Source organism: Podarcis melisellensis, assembly GCF_964234715.1.
Source record: "Podarcis melisellensis genome assembly, chromosome: 2".
Classification (NCBI taxonomy): domain Eukaryota; kingdom Metazoa; phylum Chordata; class Lepidosauria; order Squamata; family Lacertidae; genus Podarcis; species Podarcis melisellensis.
The window spans coordinates 55,212,853-55,232,223 of record NC_138529.1 but is presented as its reverse complement, the minus strand read 5'-3'; the positions used below and the strand labels follow the sequence as shown (position 1 = coordinate 55,232,223).

The window sequence follows — 19,371 nt, the reverse complement described above, 5'->3', positions numbered from 1 at the left end:
ATAAGTACATACTTCCACACTAGTCATTTTCTCTATAGTAAAAGCCATTTGCTTACTCACTTTACAGTATTTGCAAGATTTCAGGTAAATCTCCCCAGCCATTTACTTCCATCTTTTTCTAACTGCTGTCCCGCTTTTCTTTTGCTTTTTAAAAAAGTGATTGTAGCTATTTTGGGAGCTTTCATTGCAGTTAGTGCAGTCCTTTTAAGATCAAAGTTCATGGATGTAGTGCCTTGCCTAGAGTGGAATGAGTGTTGTAGTAGTGTGTAACCTCACCAGTCACCATTACCTGGCCACCCTACCGCCATGCCTACTACATATGCCTCTATAATGCCTCTTTCCTCTGGCATTTTTGGAGTTAAAACACCAGCCCATTCTGCTACACATTCAAGCCAAAGGAGATGAAATGAACAAGGCAGTTGGCAATTTGATTTGAAAATAGAGCTCAATCATATAACTTACAACACCTCCTGCCATAGTGGTATTAAGGGCGTGGGGAGGCTTTGATGGGCAAAAAATTAAATTCATAAGACATTCATTCCTTTGTCCCTGTTAATCAGTGTACTCTTAAGGACAAAGAGATAGATTTCACATAAATACTTCTGTGGCATAGAAACTCTTATGGGGAAAACAGTAGTCAGGAAAAACTCCCCAGTAGCAGCAGAAAGAGTAGGCATTCTAGTTCAGTGGCGGGAGGGAGGATTTTTCCTAACGTATCTAACCCTGATTCATTGCGTGCAGACCTCATTTGGGCCATTATCAGGCCAAATTTGTAATTCTACATAAAACTGCTCCACTTATTTTCAGCAGGGCTTACTCCCAGGCAAACGTATATAAGATTGCAGATTGAATCTCACTAGTGCTTGGGTAGCATTAGTTCTAAAGCATCCAAGCTTCCAGCTTTCATTTTGGTAAATTCTACAAAGCAAGAAAAATTCTGTTTTAGCAAAAGCTTGTTTACTTTAAAAGAAAACAATGTTCCGTCTATTGTACTAATAATCCCTAGATGAAATATTTCCATAGTTTTCTGTGAGAACCAGTACATCTCTTTGTCAGATTTCATGCAAAAATAGTATTATTACTTTTAAAGTTTACATTCATGTCATAGTTTATTTACATATAGATCACCAGTTTGTGCTTTTCACAGATGGAAAACAATAGTTTATAATGTTCAAGTTAATCTGTTTCATTAAAAAAAAGAAACCTGTTAAAAGATAGAAGCTGCTTTTTTGATATATGCGATAATAATCAAATCCAAGATATTGACAAGATACAAGATTTTACTGTCATTACCAGTCATGTGCTGCAAAAATGTTTGTAAAGGAATTGCAGCTTCTTTTCATGCAGGATACGCTGAAAATCCTCATTTGACTGCAGGGTGATTTGTCAAATAAATGGGTCCTAATACTGCTTTTTATTTCACTTGTATATGCTTTTTGGCTCTTTGATAGTTTATGGGGAAGACTTTAACAACAGGTATTCATAATATAAAACTATGTAATATTATTTTAAACCTGCAGTAATGACCGAATTTTCTTGTATAACTTACTTAGGCCCTGGTTCAGTCCATCGCAGATTTACACATGCAAGTTTATCACTTTGATGAGGTTCCAAAATGAAGAGATGACGTGTGTGGAAAATAGATGTCAATGACCAGGAACAAAACCTCCATATTGTCTTACTTCACCTCGTATCAAATGCCATGCTTTTCTGGTGGACACAGTTCACACAATAACCACAAGTCATCAAGTGATGAACATGCATGTATGAACCAGCTAACACAGAGATTCCCTCTAATAACTAAGAACACAACTCATCTTTAAATACTGTGCATTCCTTAGTTAAGTTCTAGGAATGTAGAATCAGCTTGCTTCATCTTATCTGCTCAGGGTCATGGGGCATGACCAGTATTCCCATCCCTCCTACCAGAACCTGAGCTGAGCTAGATCAGGCTTCCCCAACCTGGTGCCTGCCAGACATTTTAGACTAGAGCTCCCCTCATCCCTGACCACTGACTATGCTGGCTGGGGTTGATGGAAATTGTAATCCAAAACATCTGTAGGGCACTAGCTTGAGGAAGTCTTCCTTTGTCCACCTAAACACCTGATCTTTGGATGGTCTTGCCCTGCAGAGTGATAACTGGAGAGGATCACCATTTTTGTTTCCTTGCCCTCAAATTTCTTTATTTTAATTAAAAATATTTATATACTAGCCTTCAGGTAAAAAGAGCTGGAAGAAAATACCTAATACAATAAAGCTCAGTTTTAAAAAATCAGAAAATCAAATCAACAGAAGTATAATAGTGCATATTAATAACCAGTAGAACCAACAATATGTCACTTAAAGCAATCTACACTGGACATGTATTAAAATAATAAAAACTGTATTCAACAGGTAGCAGAATACATCAGTCTGGGGAGGACATTCGACATATGTAGTGCCACAAGAAAGAAAGCCCTCTCTCTGCTCACACCTAACTTAAGTGACACAGGGAGGATCTCTTAAAATGATCTCTAGTGGTAATAACATTTGGGCAGACTTTTGTGGGAAAAGGTGACCCTTTATGGACCCAGGATCATTGGCCATCTAAGGGTTTCAAGGTGGCCATCAGCAGTTTGAATTGTGTCCAAAGCAGAGGCAGTTAAGAGAAGTGATATGTTCCATAAGGCCAATCACAGTAAGTACTGAAGCAACTGAATTTTGAACTAGCTGAAATTTTTGAGAAATCTTCAGAAGCCTTTGTAATGCACTGTAGTAGTATAAACTGGAGGTTACTAGGGCATAAATGTGGCCGTGCTACCTCTGTTGAGGAGTTGCAACTAGCACATCATCCTTAGCTGGGAACACTGTATGCCACAGGTGACACTTAGGCTTCCAGAGATAGTGTTGGATGATTGCTTCCAAACTATGAACGTGATTCCTTAGAGGGAATGAAACTCCACCCAGAACTGGTTCAACAGCACTTCTGTGCTCAGACAAACCATTCACCTCTTTCTTGTCTGGAGCCAGTGAATGATCCATACCAATTCAGCATCTCCATTGCTTCGTCTGGAAGTGGAGCTCAGTGACATCAGTTTGCTGGCAGCACCTCACTCTTAAATCCCTGAATGGTGTTGCTATGTTCATGTATGTATTTAGGAAAATAGAAGGCAAGATGGAAACATGGGGACCCCATTGTGTAAATACCACAGGGCCCCATAATGCAAATGCCACCTTCTGGAACTGATCATCAAAGTAGGAGTGGAACCACTGAAGTATAGTACAGTGCATCCAACCTCCAATGGAGAGAGCCTGTCAGTTGGATACTGGATTCCAGATGGTTGCAAAATCCACCAAGAGATCCTGGGTCACAATCCCCTGTCCCTTTTCTCAGCATAAATCAGCAGCCAAGGCCGTCTTGGTTTTTGACTGAAGCAAGATCTATATCACCAGTATCACCAAAGAGTGTCAGCAGCAGAATGGGCTCATAGAATGGGTGTGTAACGAATAGATAAATCCCATTATTATGTATTCTGAACTTGTCTTGGTTTAATTCTAGTACTTTTGATGATAAATTGACCTATTAATTTCACTGTAGTTTGCAATCCGATTCAGAGTATATACAAAATCCTGGATTGGCTGGCCAAAGGTTGTTGACTCTGTTTTGACTAGCATGTCATGATGGCCATGAACTCTGATTTTAACTGGCTGGGGTGTTGATCTTTCCTGCTGGCGTAACATCATGCAGGTGTCATTGTGCCAATCTGTTGCCCTCCAGACATTGATGCACCTCCACTTGAGTACCAGCAAGCACAACCAGTGATCAGAGATGATGGAGCTCATAATCCATCAATACCTGTAGGGCAGCACTTTGTCTACCTCCCATATATTACATTATCTTTTTAGGATCAGGTACTAGTGCTAGTACAAAAAACTCTGATAGAAATAATATTCCCACACCACAAGCAATAGCCTTTGGTGCGGTAACAGTGTAATAGTGTAATAGTACTGGTGTAATAGTGCATATCCTAAACTGGCATATGCACATTTGCTGATATAGGAAAACTTACAATTTATTTAAACCTAGTTCGTTTTCTGATTTATGCTTTTATATGTTTTTCTTTAAGTACTGACAGCTCAGGGTATGCATGTTTACTTGGTAAGGTGTCCTTCTTGTATTCTGGGTACAATGTAGGAACCACATTCATTCATTACAATTATGGCATTGTATTTAGCCTTTATAACTTTTAAAAGCCCATGGCCATGTGGGCAACCAGCACAGCAGCAATGGGTTCTTCTAATGTACTTGTTTCATAGGTGAGGTAAAAGGGTGATGATTGGGTGGGAAGGACCTGTATGATGCTTAACTCAAGTGCTGCCAGGCTCTTAAATGTTGCAGCATGAATGTGGCATAAAGCCAGGAGTAAGTGGCTCTCATGCTACCGTCATATCATATAAAGGGCACCTAAATTTCAAGGATGCATACTCCCTAGTAGTCTTTGAATCCAGAGACAGATATCCATTGCAAATGACAGGCAGATAGCAATCTGTCCATAGGCCATAGTGTTTGTCCTATTTGCCTAACTGCAGTGTAATACATCTTGCAATGTTTAGCAAGCATACAGGGCCAAGCCGTAGCTTGGCTCCTTTTTCTGCAGCAAACTTGTGTGGGTTTGTGTATATTGAACAACATTCACAACTTAGCCACTAGAGTGGGCAATTGTGATTACTGGGATTTTCCTTATGATGGTTTAAGGAATTGCAATTCCTCAATGAAGGGAAATGCACAATTGAATTTTTTTCTTTAAGAAAAATATGCTAGAGCCAACCAGTGTTAATCATTTTAAGAACTCTTGGTTTCACTAGAAAATATCTAAGATTTAAGAAAATGCTTGTCTAACTGAAATCAAAGAGAATGGTGGCTGGATCATACCCAAGGGGCTTTGGCTGGATCCTGCCCAATATGTTCCTATGTACTGCTTCAAGTAAAAGTTCAATAAATATCTAAGTAACCTTTGTAGATTGTAAATTGGGGCCATGAGAGAATTTTAGAGCCAGTGCCAACTATAAATCCTCAATTTCATATACTGTAGACCTGCTTTTAATCTGTGGGCCAGTTTTCTCCAATGTTTACAGCTCAGGGAAGTAAGCATTTAGAAAATCATTCCCAAGCAATGCCTTAACCTAAATGAAAAGAACACACACAACAAACTTGTGTACCTTCCTCCTCCAATGAATATGAAAAGTATGTGGTGTCATTATCTGCTGTAAAATTGCAGCCTAGTATTCAAGTGTGGATCTAACAGTGCAGTCTATACATAGCTACTAGAAGTTAGTCCCATTGAGTTCAGTGAGACTTATGCTCAGACAGTGAAGCCTAAATTACTGGCTTTAATTCTGCTTTTGCACTGATAGAACCTGGATAATCAGGTAAGTTTAAGCATAAAGTGAAACCTTTGTAGCTGGGCTATCAAGAAATCAGAACAGGCATTTGAAAACTACAAAAGAAGTACTTTTTGTACTGGAAGTACTACTTCAAAAGTGCAGTCACTTTTGAAATCTTAACAGTTTGTTCAGAACAGACATTAATTAACCAGGCTCAGCATAAACACTTGCTCATTAATTCGCCGTCTCTCTAATTTCTAAAAAAAACTTGCAATCTTAAGTTCACTTTGGTCACCCTTCAACTTGACTGATTTAGCAGCTCCATGTGGATAAATCATTTAACACCATAGTTATTGGTAAGATGATATGGAGATAGTAGGTCTACTTCAACTCAAACAAGCCCAAGACTTCTTGATGTCTCATGGATAGTTCAGATGTCCTAAAACCTCCCAGGTTTCCTCATGGAAAAAGTAACATTAGGGAGCTCCAGGTGCAAAAAAGACAAGTTACCGCTCCTTGAATAGTGATATATATGGGGAAATTCAGCAGGTGTCATGCAGACTGCAGATGCTAAAATTCCCTCTTCTATACAGAAAGCCTTCTTTTGAACCTTGCCATCCTATTCACCACCTTTCAGCTTTTCCACTCATGCTGATCTACATCAGAAGCAGCTCCTGTATTAATATGGTCACAAGCTTCTTTCTCCATGCTAGGTGCTGTGTGTTGAGAACTTTAGAAAATCTGGACTACGTCTGGGGAGACAGTTTCAAGAAAGCCGTGTAATCTGTTAGCACTGGATTTGGTTCTATGGCTGTGTTCATATAGCTATGGCATTTGAACTCAGACATTCACCTAACCGTGCCACAGCCACCAATGAGGAATAGTTGTGCAGGAAGGACCAACCAAAACAATACAATACACTCTCTTATAAGGAAAGATCCCAATATTTAGGGCTTTCTAGTTTGGGGAAAAGGCAAACATGCATCCATAACAGAGGTGTATGAAATTATGCATGATGTGCAGAAAGTATATATAGAACTTCGATGAAGTTGAATGTTGGAAGTTTCAGGAAATGCTATTTTTGTGCATAGTTAAATTGTGGAATTCACTACCGCAAGATATTGATGGCCACCAGCTTGGATGGCTTTAAAAGAGAGACAAATTTATGGAGGGTAAAGCTTTCAATGGCTACTAATATTGATAGCTATGATCTACCGCCAGTGTTAGGAATGCAAGTAGGAATGGTGTTGCTACACTCATGTTGCAGGATTCCCATGAACACCTGGCAGGCCACTGTAGAAACAGAATGGTGGAGTAGACTGGGTTTAGGTTTGATCCAGCAGAGATCTTCTTGTGTCCTCCTGTATGCAGGTACTAGTACTAACTATGCCAGGGTAGGGAACCTGTTGCCCTCCAGATGGTGTTGAACTCCTGAGTCCCATCAGCCTCACCCAGCATGGTCAGCTGTCAGGTGTGAATGGAGTTTTAGCCCAGCTGCAGGTTCCCCAACCCTTGAATCAAATGACTACTTCAGAGCAGAAAACTATATTTAAAGTAGTCAGATGCAGAAGGGGACATGGCCCCTGCACCTTTAGTAGTTGCATAAGAGAGAGGGAACTTCAGCAAGTCCTATCAGCTCTGACTACTGGATGTGCTGGTGGATGGGGCATTGGGTGTCCAGCACCACCTGGCTTGTTCTCATCCCTGATCTACTTGCAATTCCTGGGCATCATAAGAAGGCTTGTGCAGGTTCTCCAGAGCAAGCGTTAGTTTCTCCACTGAGACATTTATTTGTTTAGGCAAATTTCTAAGGTGTTGGCCTAAAAAAATATGGGAACAGGCTCTTTTTCTACATTTATTTTTATTATTCAGTCAAGTGAATCCCTCTCAAGGCCATTGTCAAGGGAGTGAAGCCTTTACTGCTATTAGCTTAGAAGTGCTTGCTATCGGAATGCATGAGAATAAGAGGTGGGGACTTGGAGTAGAAGCTAGCCTGGTGGAAGAAGAAGCTGGAAGAAGCTGCTTTAAAGTCAGATGATGTGGCCAAAAAGCTGTTTGTTAAGACTCTGCATCCTCTTTAAATTATTTAAAGCCAGCTCAGTTCTCCTGAAGTGCACCGCTATAAAGTGCTGCAAAGGGAAAGTTCTGACTCAAAATCCTATTCTATTTGGAATCCACTGGGGTGGTGGGGAGTGGAAGCTGCAAAATTATGCAGCATGTTTATACCAACTACCCTTCTGTTTTGCAAGTTGCTGTCAGGTAGCTGCCACAACACAAGGCAGTCAGTTCTTTAAAAGGAGCAGCCCACAGAGATCCCTTGCTAATTTCAGAAACATCCAAGACACAAGAAATACAAAAAAATCCAGGGCCTGTAACATTTCTGACATTTCTGGCAATTACAGGTTAGCATTCACCCAGCATGTGCCACTACATTGTATTAAGTAGGCATGAAATCCAAAGCTCTTCCTACTTCCATACATATGAAATCCAGACTCTTCCTCCCTTCTGTTCTTTTCGTGAATGGCTCGCACAAGGTGAATTCAATTTATGTCTTGCAGGGAAAGCATAAGTGCTACCACTTAAAGAACGATTAAACAATTCCAGTTTTAAGTTCTACATCAGGGTAACAGATTTATTTCTGGCTTTGAGCATCCAAGAACATTGAGGTAGACCACTAGTCTTTGTCAGATATCTCGCTGAGTGGGACCCTGGTACTTTTAAGAGCTCAGTTGCAGTGAGGAGTTCTTGGCCACATATGCACGCAGTAGCAGCCAAGGGTGAAGCTACACCACACGAAGGAAGGTGCCGTACCATGCTAAGGAAGGTGTGTGCATGATGTGCAACCTGGGAACTGCTTGCTTCTAAAGAGTTCTTAATGGTACCCATACAGAGAGACATCTGGAAACCCTATCACATTATTGAATCATCCAGGAGCTTAGAGGAGTGTCATACAAAATGGGCAGGTCTAATCTTTCTTTCCTGTTTGCTAAGGGATCTTTGTTTATGTTTTGCAGGTATTAATAACAAAGGTGTCTGTAAAATGCTTTCAGAAGGAGTGGGATTGAAAGTAGCTTAACGGTTGTCCAATATGTTTTTAAGCAATCTTCAAAAGCATCCATTACAACAAGAGGAACTAGAACTAGATGGTAAAAGAATTACTCAGTGATGGTGTCTTCCGACAACAGAAGGCTTGCGTGGAAGGTCAGATGCTTATTCGTTTCAACTGCGCCCTTTTCACGTTTCAGTATTATCCTAATGTTGCTACAGAGTCCATTATTCTGAAGAATTTTCCCCTGGTGTCAGATGGAGATGCTTGAATAAAGCTCTTCTATCTGTTTCTTGAAAAATTCTCTCAGCTCCGGTCTCCTAGCTTTTAACGTAGGTGTCAACAAACCATTTTGTACAGAGAACATTTCGGGGTAGATGTAAACAGCTTTAACCTATGAGGGGGGGAAAACAAGTCAACATGTTTATAAAAATATACTTTAACGTTGAATAAAAGGAAACGGCTGATTTGATAGCTGTGTTCCAGACATATCACATTGGTCACTCTGCCAAGTATTATTCTGCACACCCACTCCTATGTAGGATGTAATAGCTCAGTGCTAACACCTGCCTACTTTTAAATTCGGCCTTTTAGTTGCAGCAATTCATCAATAATGTCCCTAGCTTTGCCCAATACACTGGCTTTTTGAACAAAAGGTCCCCCCTATAGGGCAAAGCATGTGACTTTTACAGCATAAATTATAGTAAGCAGTCACTCTGTATTTTTGTTTATCTGGCTCCTTAATACAACCCAGACTATTTAGATATTTAGAAGTTTTGTTGCTTTTTATTTGCGTGGCTTGTTATTGAAAGGTGAACAAATTTAGTGTGCAATCCTGCGCATGCTTATTTGAGAATGAGGTAGCTTGCTGCATGGATGAGGTTCTGTCCCTGTTGCTTTAGTATATATCTCCCAGAGACATTGGAACAGAAATTCTAAATTTGGCTGTTGCTGTTATCACTTGGCATTTAATGGCAGACACAAGGTATATTTTATCAACAGACTTTTAAAAATACATTTCTGCATCAAAAACAATCTTAAAAGGCTTGATTCTAGGATTGAGACACAATGAGGACATGCTGAGTTCTCTCCACCTTCTGCAGAAATAACTGGCGCTAGGGAAAATTAAATTTTAACTTTAAAAACACTTGACTACCTTTAGCACTGAAAATGAACTGCAGTGCACACTTCAAAGTTTCATGTTGGCAAAATCTTTGCTGCTGCTGTTAAAAATGTGTTGGTGCTAAGCATTAATTCTGGAAGCAACTTAAGGATCATTTATGTTTTATTTGCATTTTTACAATTAAAGAGTAACACATTAGCCATCCATCTTCTATGTTGCAGAAAGCAGTGTTAAATCATGTGTTAATCCTGAATATAGACCTCATAGGAAACTATGATGTTTAAATGTGCATTTGTTCATTAAAGTGTCAGGAGCTCATTATAAGAAGTACTGGGTACAACGCAACTTGCATATTTTTGATTCTTTGTTGCCTCCCTGAGCTAAGAACACCCAAAATCATTACCCAAGCAGCTGGCAGTGACTATAGAGGGAAAGGCTTTGCCCTTAATATCTTCTTTGTACCCATGTTTCCTGCTTGTGATTTTAAGAATTCATTTAGGAGGGTTCCCCCCGCCCACCTCACTACACAGTGCTGAAATGCTGCAGAGAACACAGGCATATGTGCCCCCCATACCCCCCAAGGATTATATTAGATGAATTGATAGATTAGTATATTTCATCACAGGGAGGTTTACAGCATGGGAGAAAAAAGCAATTTTAAGAGACAGTCAGTTCTCAACATTTTTTTATAGACCAGTTTTTGAAAAAGCAGGAAAGCTTTATGTGGAATTAGTTTCTATAGTCTCTATTCTTGTTTAGTGTATGCATTATGACACTGCAAGTGCATTTATTATGCTGTTGCCAAATCTAGTGCACAAATGCAGGCACGCTTAGAAATTTATGTCATTATACGAATGTTACAGCTGTTACATTTGTGTTTTTAAAAATAATAGAATCACAACATGACCTTGTTTTAGATCACACTTCTTAAAAGATTGTGTGTGTGTGTGTGTGTGTGAGAGAGAGAGAGAGAGAGAGAGAGAGAGAGAGAGAGAGAGAGAGAGAGAGAGGGAGAGTACATTATGTCCATTTTTGAACTTCCCTTATTGAAGGTTTGTAGGTCTGCCACAAAAATACCTACGTCAGGAGGAGATTAGTCCATGGATGGGGGACAAACAGAACAGCTGTATTTTCCAGGTCAGCTACAAGAATGGTAATTAAGCTGACTTTCCAATACTGCTCTGGCTTGAATGGAATGGTGTTTCAAATATTTTATCATGTTATCTATCATAGAGAGACCTTCTTTAACATTACCTTTCATGCATTCATAAACAGACAAGGATAGTTTTATTTCATAGAAAAACACACATTTGAGTACTGAACCACAAAGCATAAGCGAGGCATTGGGGCTTTTACATAATGCATGCTAAAATTCCTGCTATTCAATCACAAAGAAGCAGCTCATCTGCATCTAGTAATCAAAAGCTATCATCAGTATTTAGTATTTACCTGTTCAAACGAATGAAGTCCACTCTCTTTCCCTAACTGCACCATATCTTCCATTATTGCTTTTTTGAGCTCCTAAGTAAGAACATATGAGAACATTTACAGCCAGGAAGTCCTGTTACATATGAGAACATTTACAGCCAGGAAGTCCTGTTCAAATAATGTTCCAATATTTAAATAATTATTTATTTGGCTCTTTATTGACAATTAACTTTTCAAAGAAACAGAGGATGAAATGTGATTATACTATGTAGGACAAGGATGGGAAATATCAGGCAGAGGGATGAATTGTGTGTCGTCGTCCCCCGCCCCCCAGACCTCTTTGGCCATTGAAATTCTCCTCAGGTCATACCCTTCACATGCCAAGCTTTGCACTCCAAATACGCCCATCTGGAATGTGTCTTTGAACTCTGTTATGGGGAGGATAGAGGCAGGGTGCTTGAGTGTTAGTACAAAATAGCCTATTGTACAAAAGGTAAAAATTACATTTGTTACTCCACCCATTTTGGCCCTTGCAAGATTGATCAGAAGGTTATGTGGCTCTCAGCTTGAAAAACATTGCCCATCCTTAAGGAATTCTGGTCCTGTAGTCTTCATGCAGAAGTGTCTGAAATACCTCTTTGATTTAAATTTCCCAAGCATGAACATATGTTTGCAGGGGAAAGACTTAAATTCTTATTCTGGCATGTTGTATTGGAACTTGTTCTCAGAGCTCAGAGCTCTCACTTTCCTCTTTGCATTTAAAATTAAAGTACAAAGGAGTTCAGTGACTGAAACTGTATCTTATAATGCCAGTTCAAAAATAGTAGATTCCATTCCATTCCACAGAAAACATTCCCTATACCTTACACTGATGCCATTTTCAATGTTATTTATCTAATGCTGTCAATATGAATTGCATTTTGCACAGAGACCAGTTCCCAGCCTTGATCAGCTGGCAATCTAAAGAGAAAGTGCTTACAGTCTACTTCCTTAGTGTTCTAATAACCAAGTCGCTGGATTATAGCGTAGGCATCTACTCAGAAGTAAGTTCTACTGAGTTCAATGGAACTTACTCCCAGGTAAGCAGGGATAGGATTACAGCCTTATTTCTTGAACATCCCAAGAATGTTGCCAGGATTTACTTTTGCTACTGCTGACTCCTAGCTGCTCTACATATTTCCATCCCCTTACTCAAGTGGTAGTAGCCCACCTGGCTTTGTCACACAGGAGTGGGGAATTAATTAATTATTCAAATACATAGGAGCGTAGGAACTGCTTTATAATGAGTTGGGCTATTTGTCTATCTAGTTCAGGATAGCCTACACTGACTCATAGAAGTTCTATAGGGTTTCAGACATGGGCTCTTTCAATTCCTGGAACATCCAGGGAGTGTTGAGAATCTTGACCCCTTTTTTCAGGTAGTACATATGTCCACCACTGAACTATGGTCCTTTGCTTATGGCTTCCACCAAAGGTAAATGTGCTGGAACACCCATAGAAGAAATAAAACCTGCTCTTTAGTAGCTTTGCTGTCTTCTTTCTGGAACATTACTGCAATCTTTATCTAGTCTAGGCAACAGCAGAGAAATCACATGATTTGGCGCTGGCTCAGACATTCCAAGCCTCCAAAAAACAAAATGAAACAAAAGCATATCTCACTGTGCAAAAAAATAGATGTCATCTTGTAGCAATGGAACAGTACTGATAAAGAAAGTGGAAAAAACCCAAGATGTTATACTAGCTCCTGTTATAGGACAGAGCTTTGCTTATCTAATGGAATCTTTCTAACAGATGTCCCAGTCTCTTAACACAGTAATCACCTAGCTACTTAGAGCCAGAATTACACATTATGTCAAAAGCAGTTTTAACTACTGTGCTTTGGACTTGGCTGTGCCTTTCTTTATGATAAGAAGCTGTGGGGGATCCTGACCAGGATTAAAACACCTCTTCCCTTTTCTTGAAAACTATCCAAAGCAGTAAATATGTCCTTTGGGGGCATTATTATTAGCAGGAAAACAGGGCATAGTTAAGCTCCCTCCTTCCGTGCTGTGGATCTGATCCAGTTCAGAGCCCCCTATAGCTGCTTTTTTCCTAAAGAAAAGGTCACAGTCAGATCCAAACACATTAGCTGAACTGTTTTAATTCAGCCATTCCCATCTTGGTGCTCTCCTGATATTCTGGATTACAGTTCCCATCATCCCTGACCATTGGCCTTGCTGGCTAGAGCTGCTGGGAGTTGGGAGTCCAAAACATCTTGGGGGCAACAGGATATGGAAGGCTGCTTTTAATGTAACATTGAAGTTGGCCTTTCAGCTTATCATATTGCATCATTCGCCATAAGGCTCTTTCAGTGCACTGGCAAATTCTGATCTACCAATTAGAATTATAATCTATGTTTGTCTGTGCACACACAGCCCAAATTGGCACTGAATTGCACAGGAGCATGTGCATAAGCAATTTACCGCATTTTTACAGAGCTCTGCAAAAGTTCCATCAAAGCCTCTTTTCTTGGCCCAGGCTGGCATGATTTCAGCATCAGGTGCAACAATCCCCACCAGGAAGGCCTGCAACGATACAGATAAAATTGGGGACTGTATTTGTGACACAGCAAACCCTTCTTGATCCCTTGAATTTTGCTGTGCCCTCTTATCTGTGCTTTCTATATAAGAGTGCTTGTCAAGTTCTTTGCCCTTTGCCCCCATTCCTCAAACAATGATACAGCAGCTTCTGCTTATCACAAGAGTCAGAGCACTCTGTGTGTGTGTGTAGGTTCAGAGCAGAGCTCTGTTCTCTTAACTTTTGATAATGGCTTCCATATACAGTAAATAGTTCTGCAGTAAGGTTACTCCCACTTCTCCTCCATAGTCCTTCAGCTCTTCTAGTTCCATCAGGAGGCTGGCCCCAAATGTTACAAAATCTGCATGTGGGGTGTGTTGCTTGACTCTGCTTATGCAGTTGTTTCCCTATTGATCTATACAGACTTTATAGAGTATGCAGGTCAATCAATGACCACTACGCCAGAAAGTTTGCTACATGTCCTAGAATGCCTCGTGCCTGGGACATCAGTGAGCAAATGCTGTGCTCCTCTCATTAAACTACTGTATGTATCTAGCTGCTGAACTTACCTGCTCAGCAGGTAACAGACACCAACATCTTGTATCCATTTTGAACATTATTAAACGGAATAAACATGACACCTTGCCTGTTCCTAAACGCAACCCCCCCAACCCAGGAAACAAAACAAAATGGTATAAAAGGCATGACCAAATTTCAAGGAATGTTTAGAAAATGGATAGCGTTACCTGTAAACTATCTCCATGCACATATATCTGGGCAACAGGCTCGCTGCGAATGTAGATATTCTCAATTTTCTCTGGTGCAATGTATTCTCCCTGAGCCAGTTTAAATATATGCTTTTTTCGATCAATTATTTTAAGTGTACCATTCTGTGAGTAAAAAATAACATAAGAATGTAAGAAGAGTCTGTCTGCTGGATCAGGCCTAAGGCCAATTCAGTCCAGCATCCTATCTCCCATAGGGGCCAATCAGATGCCGAAGGGAAGTCTGCAAGTGGGGACTCGCTTATGCAGCAGCAAGTAATCACATAGAGCTAGGGAAAAGTGAGATCGCCTTGCCTGTAACTCAGCTCCAGTCTACTGGGTCCCTTTTGAGCAGCAGAATTCAAACAGATTTCAAATTTCTCAGACTGGCCAAAGAAGCTAAGGTCAAATATCTATGAAACCTAACAGAAAGTGGCAGACCCAGGTATAGTAGAGCCACGGGCGGGGAGGCTGTTAGGTATAATGACAACAACACAAAGAACAGCTATGTTGGGATTTAAACAGGCTACAACTATAGGCGTCAGCAGGTTTTGGGTAGGCATTGAGTGGGTATCCTGAACTCAACCAGCCCAACTGCTGGTGGATGACTGGCAGGGTTGATCAAGGTTATGGGTCACCCCACAGGGACAGAAACATATCACAGTATGTATCATATCCAGGCAAACCCCAAAATCACCATTTGGGGTGCTGTAGCCCATTAGCTCCCAAGCTAGGTATCAGAACAAGAAGTACTTCCCCCAGGCTCCCATTAAGGGGATACCCTGTGACCATGGAGCAGGGGAGGAGCCTCCATCCCACCCACATAGACTTCCCAACCCAATTCCTTATCCACCAGTAAGTTGTGACAATTGCTATGAGGTAGCCTATAAACCCATAAAATAAGGCCAGGGGAGGGTTGGAATCTGAAGGGAACCATGTTGGAGCTGAACCCTGATGTGGGTCTGGCATATACTCACATCACACAGTAGTAATATTTATCCACCACTATACTCATGATCTGACGTACACATCAATGTCTAATTCACTTATTCCTTTGGTCAGAGGGGCTTGTAAACCTGCAATCTTAGTGTGCAAAGTTTGCATTTCAGTACATACGTGCAACCACTTCCCGACATCCCCAGTATGAAGCCATCCATCCTTGTCTAAAGCTTCCGTGGTTTTCTCTCTATCTTTCAGGTAGCCCTTGAAAACGTTTGGACCTTTCACACAAATCTGCAAGAGATAGATTTGCTGGTACACTGCAAGGTAGACTTAAAAAGAGAGACTTAGGCCAATTGTTATAACTTCACACAAATGATGAATATATAGGCAAAAAGTCTTCAAGAACCTCAGCCTATGGGTTAGACTGAGCCACACAAGGAACTCTTATTTTATAATCACATGCCACTGAATACTGGCATAACCCTTTTCTGGGGAGGGGAGGGCCAATCACACAAATATACAGTTGGCACCACTGACACAAGGTGGGAGACTTTCAGGAAGCTGGACCTGTGAGTTCTAGAAGCACAGCTGTTTGCCTATGAGGACTCTGTGCCAACAATGAGTAGACTGGAACATGTGTAATGCTTCCTGAGTGAAGGTTTTCTGTTCTATCTGAGTAAAGACCAGCCTGAGCCAACACAACATACTGTTAGATGCACAACAGGCAGGATAGAAGCATCGTTTGCAATTTAGGATGTTTTGTAATATTTGGGTTTATTTACAAATTTATCCAGCTACCTGTGCTGTATTTTGGAGAGGCTATATCAGATAGTTGTTTTAATTATTATTATTTAATTCTTATCCCCCCAATTATATCCTGTAACAATAATGCATGAGAAATCTGCAACCTTTTGCTTTGTTGTTGTTGTTTACTGTACTGCAGTTTGCAAAATAAAATTATGTATTAAATAAATATATGCAAGTCAAGCATAGGTGGAGGCAGACAGCTTAACATTCAACAAAGCCAGTCCACTGCTCCCACACCAGATTGCCAGAGAAAGACACCTTTCTTCCTCCTCAGCTGCTGTTAGCTTACAGCTCCAAGCTTTCTCTGTCTCCAAAACTCCAGTTGCTCTTCTGTTTCTTTCTCAAATGCACATATTTTGCTTACACCATCGTCAGCTGGGTGTGAAATGTGTGTTGCCATATCAGACTGTTGCAGCAGAAAGAGTCTTGTAGAAGACTTAAGAAATGCCTCATGGTATAAGCTTTCATAGTCCGCAATAACTTATGCCCTAAGACTATGAAAGTTTGCGCTATAACTTATTTGCTGGACTTTCAGGTGCCACTCTTCTTTGTCCCCCCCCCCCAAAAAAAATTATTCCAGAGAGAACCAAGAAACCATCTTTTAATGATGAACCGTTTTTTGTTCAAAACCAAACTGTGCTCCTGCATTCCTTCAAGGCAAATCCAAAATAATAGTCCACAGTAATCAGAAAGCAGCCTCACCACAATACTAATCCTGGCCAGCAAGACAAGATGAATGTCTAACTCCACTGCCACTATCTTACTCCAAGGATGCTGTGTATATTTCATTGTGCCTATTTTCCTTTAGCTGTTCATCCTAAACTAGGCTTCTAAGGAGTTATGTCATGAACCTTGTCCCTTCCCAGCTCCTGTCAGTTCCAGGAATTCTTGCTATTACCCTACATGAAGTTTGGATCATCAGTACTGAAATGAAAGAATGAGAGCCAATGCCCGACTTGCTCGCTTGCCTTTCTGAGCACCAGAGCAACCTCTTCCTGCACCTGAGCTTGTTGGTCATGTCCTCAATAAATATATATATATCTTTGCACCCTCCTATCTCCTGTAAAGGAGTGACAGATCTTGTCTCTGGAAAATGGTTCATTGGCTTTTTTAAACTACAAGTGAGACAGCAAAGAGTTCAGGAAGAGTGCATGTTACCTCTCCTTCTCCTTTAGAAGAAAAGTAATTTAGTTCTTCAACATCCACCAGCTTGATTAAATTACAGGGCAAAGGTGCTCCAACATGACCTGCAAATCACAGAGAGATGATAGTTTTTAAGTTGCAAGGTACCATAAAGGTCATCTAGGCCAACAACCTGCCCAGTGCAGGATCTAATCCCTTGACATAGATTTATGAAAGTGGCAGTGCAGTTCACAGTGCTCTCTGGTGAAGGAGACTGCTCTGCAATCGAGTCACTGGCTTCTTGCCAAGGAGACATTCGTCTTTTAAAAAAAAATTAAAGAAAAACAAAAGTAAAACGACTACAGCAGATTATTATCATAAAAGTATCTGAACATTGCTGAAGATGCAGTTTTATTGCTAGCCTAGTGAAAAATAATAATGGTAATTAGGAGTGAGGGGAAAGAGCACATATAACCCAGAGCTCATCTCTTTCTAAGGACAATCCAAAGGAGGAAACAAAATCCAAACAGGGCCACAGATTATCGTAAGTCACAGAAGCTGGGATCTAAAGAAATGATATACGCATACTGGTAAGTAGCATTTGTTTAGGCTGAGCACAGCTGTTGTTTCAGTGAGAAAAGGGACAAACCACTGATTGGTTTTTAAAGCTGCTTGCCTTTTTGGCAGTGAAAAACGCTGAGCCCAAAGCTGCAAAGTATATCACGATTACACGTCATTCTCCTGCACGCACATACATAGCATCTTAGGATTCTGACCTAATTGTTTTCAAGCTTAAATAAGCTAATTAAACTTGCATTCTAAAACAGAATTTCTTGAGGGACTGCCTTATTCCTCATATACCTAGTAGGTCACTGCATTCTACAGGAGTTTATCCTCAAAATCTCTGAAATATCAGAAGCCACAGTATTTCAAAGCAGAGTTTTCAGTGTGGCTGCTCCTGTTTTTGGAACATTTATCTCTCTTGGGATATGAAAGGTGCCCACTATCTGTAGTTTCTGGTGGGGAAATGGTAGACATATTTGTTTCAACAAGCTTTTCCAGCTGGATGAAAAGGTCCCTGTCTTTGATGTTCATTTTGTACTGTTTTCACAGCTAACTTTATTTGGTTTATGTATTGTTTTTACAATTCTTCTTAGCTGTTTTTATTATTTATCTGTGAATTATTTCACGATGCGTAAAAAGGCAATTGATTAATTGATGATTCAGTACCCTGCCTGGTTTATTACCTGATGTCCAGTCCCCTGGAGTAGTGAAGGTACAGCCAGCTGTGCATTCTGTTTGACCATAGCCTTCATATACCTGTCAAAAGTATGTAAGAAAATAAGAACAACTTTACTGGGTCAGACCAAAGCTCCATCTAGTCAAATCAGATGCCTGTTGGAATCCTTCAAGCAGGACAAGCGGACAGACGAATTCTCCTACTTGCGATCCTCAGCAACTGGTATTCAGAGGCAGAACAGGTATTCAGAGGCCTGCATCATTTAAACAAGATGATGCTAATTTCACCATTTTATTTGAAGGCCAAAAATAAATAAATGAGCAATAAATACTTTTCTCTCCAGTGTTGGGACTCAGGAAGAACACAATCTAAATTACAATTGTGTACAATAATAGCTTCTGATTGCTGAATTTAGAGATGGAGAAAGACATTAAAGATGGGGGAGAAATCTCTCCTTTGTAGGAACTCTGGGAGCAGCTGAAGAGGATGCACTTTGGAACTCGTACTGCAAGCTAGGAAAACCACTAGTAGCTGGCTGAGAATGGCATGAGCCAATTATTGGTCAAGTTTAGTGCTACAGACCTCTGCCCACCCCTGAAAAGGCCTGTTGGTGGTTGCTGCTAAAGAAAAAGGAAAGACACTGCAAGCTGGGTTTGTCTTACTCAGCATCCCTGCCACCTTGAACACCCATTTAAGAAGGGTGGGTGCATCCAACTTGTTTCTTAAAATAGGAGGTCTTCAATGGTATCTAGGAAACACAGGGGCATCCAAGGAGGGGGATTCCCCTTAGACAGATCTGGAAGGCAGACAAATCTGGCCCCAATCTGTCTATAGTACCTCCCCCACCTGATCTGAGCTGTAAATTTAAATCTAGACACAAGTTCTGATCAGATCTTTACCATTAGCTTATTACTTTTGCAAGGGACTTGCTATACGTAAACATGGCTCTTTATATGGTCCTAATACTTAACTCTCCCTA

At 40.5% G+C, this 19,371-nt stretch overlaps 2 protein-coding genes across 12 annotated transcripts in view; both read right to left on the bottom strand.

Annotated features, from left to right (window-relative positions):
* MEIKIN (meiotic kinetochore factor) overlaps positions 1 to 19,371 on the bottom strand; it is a 123,242-nt gene that overhangs the window by 24,475 nt on the left and 79,396 nt on the right. The gene's annotated exons all lie outside the window — the stretch shown is intronic.
* ACSL6 (acyl-CoA synthetase long chain family member 6) overlaps positions 7,969 to 19,371 on the bottom strand; it is a 74,778-nt gene continuing 63,375 nt past the window's right edge. For all 11 annotated transcript variants that reach the window (XM_081893346.1, XM_081893352.1, XM_081893353.1 and 8 more), the window contains 7 exons: positions 18,400 to 18,472; positions 17,189 to 17,277; positions 15,398 to 15,514; positions 14,264 to 14,407; positions 13,424 to 13,525; positions 10,983 to 11,054; positions 7,969 to 8,804 (listed from right to left, as the gene is read on the bottom strand). In XM_081893346.1, the coding sequence (XP_081749472.1) occupies positions 8,664 to 8,804; positions 10,983 to 11,054; positions 13,424 to 13,525; positions 14,264 to 14,407; positions 15,398 to 15,514; positions 17,189 to 17,277; positions 18,400 to 18,472 (738 nt within the window). In that variant the 3' untranslated portion in view covers positions 7,969 to 8,663. The remainder of the gene's footprint in view (positions 8,805 to 10,982; positions 11,055 to 13,423; positions 13,526 to 14,263; positions 14,408 to 15,397; positions 15,515 to 17,188; positions 17,278 to 18,399; positions 18,473 to 19,371) is intronic.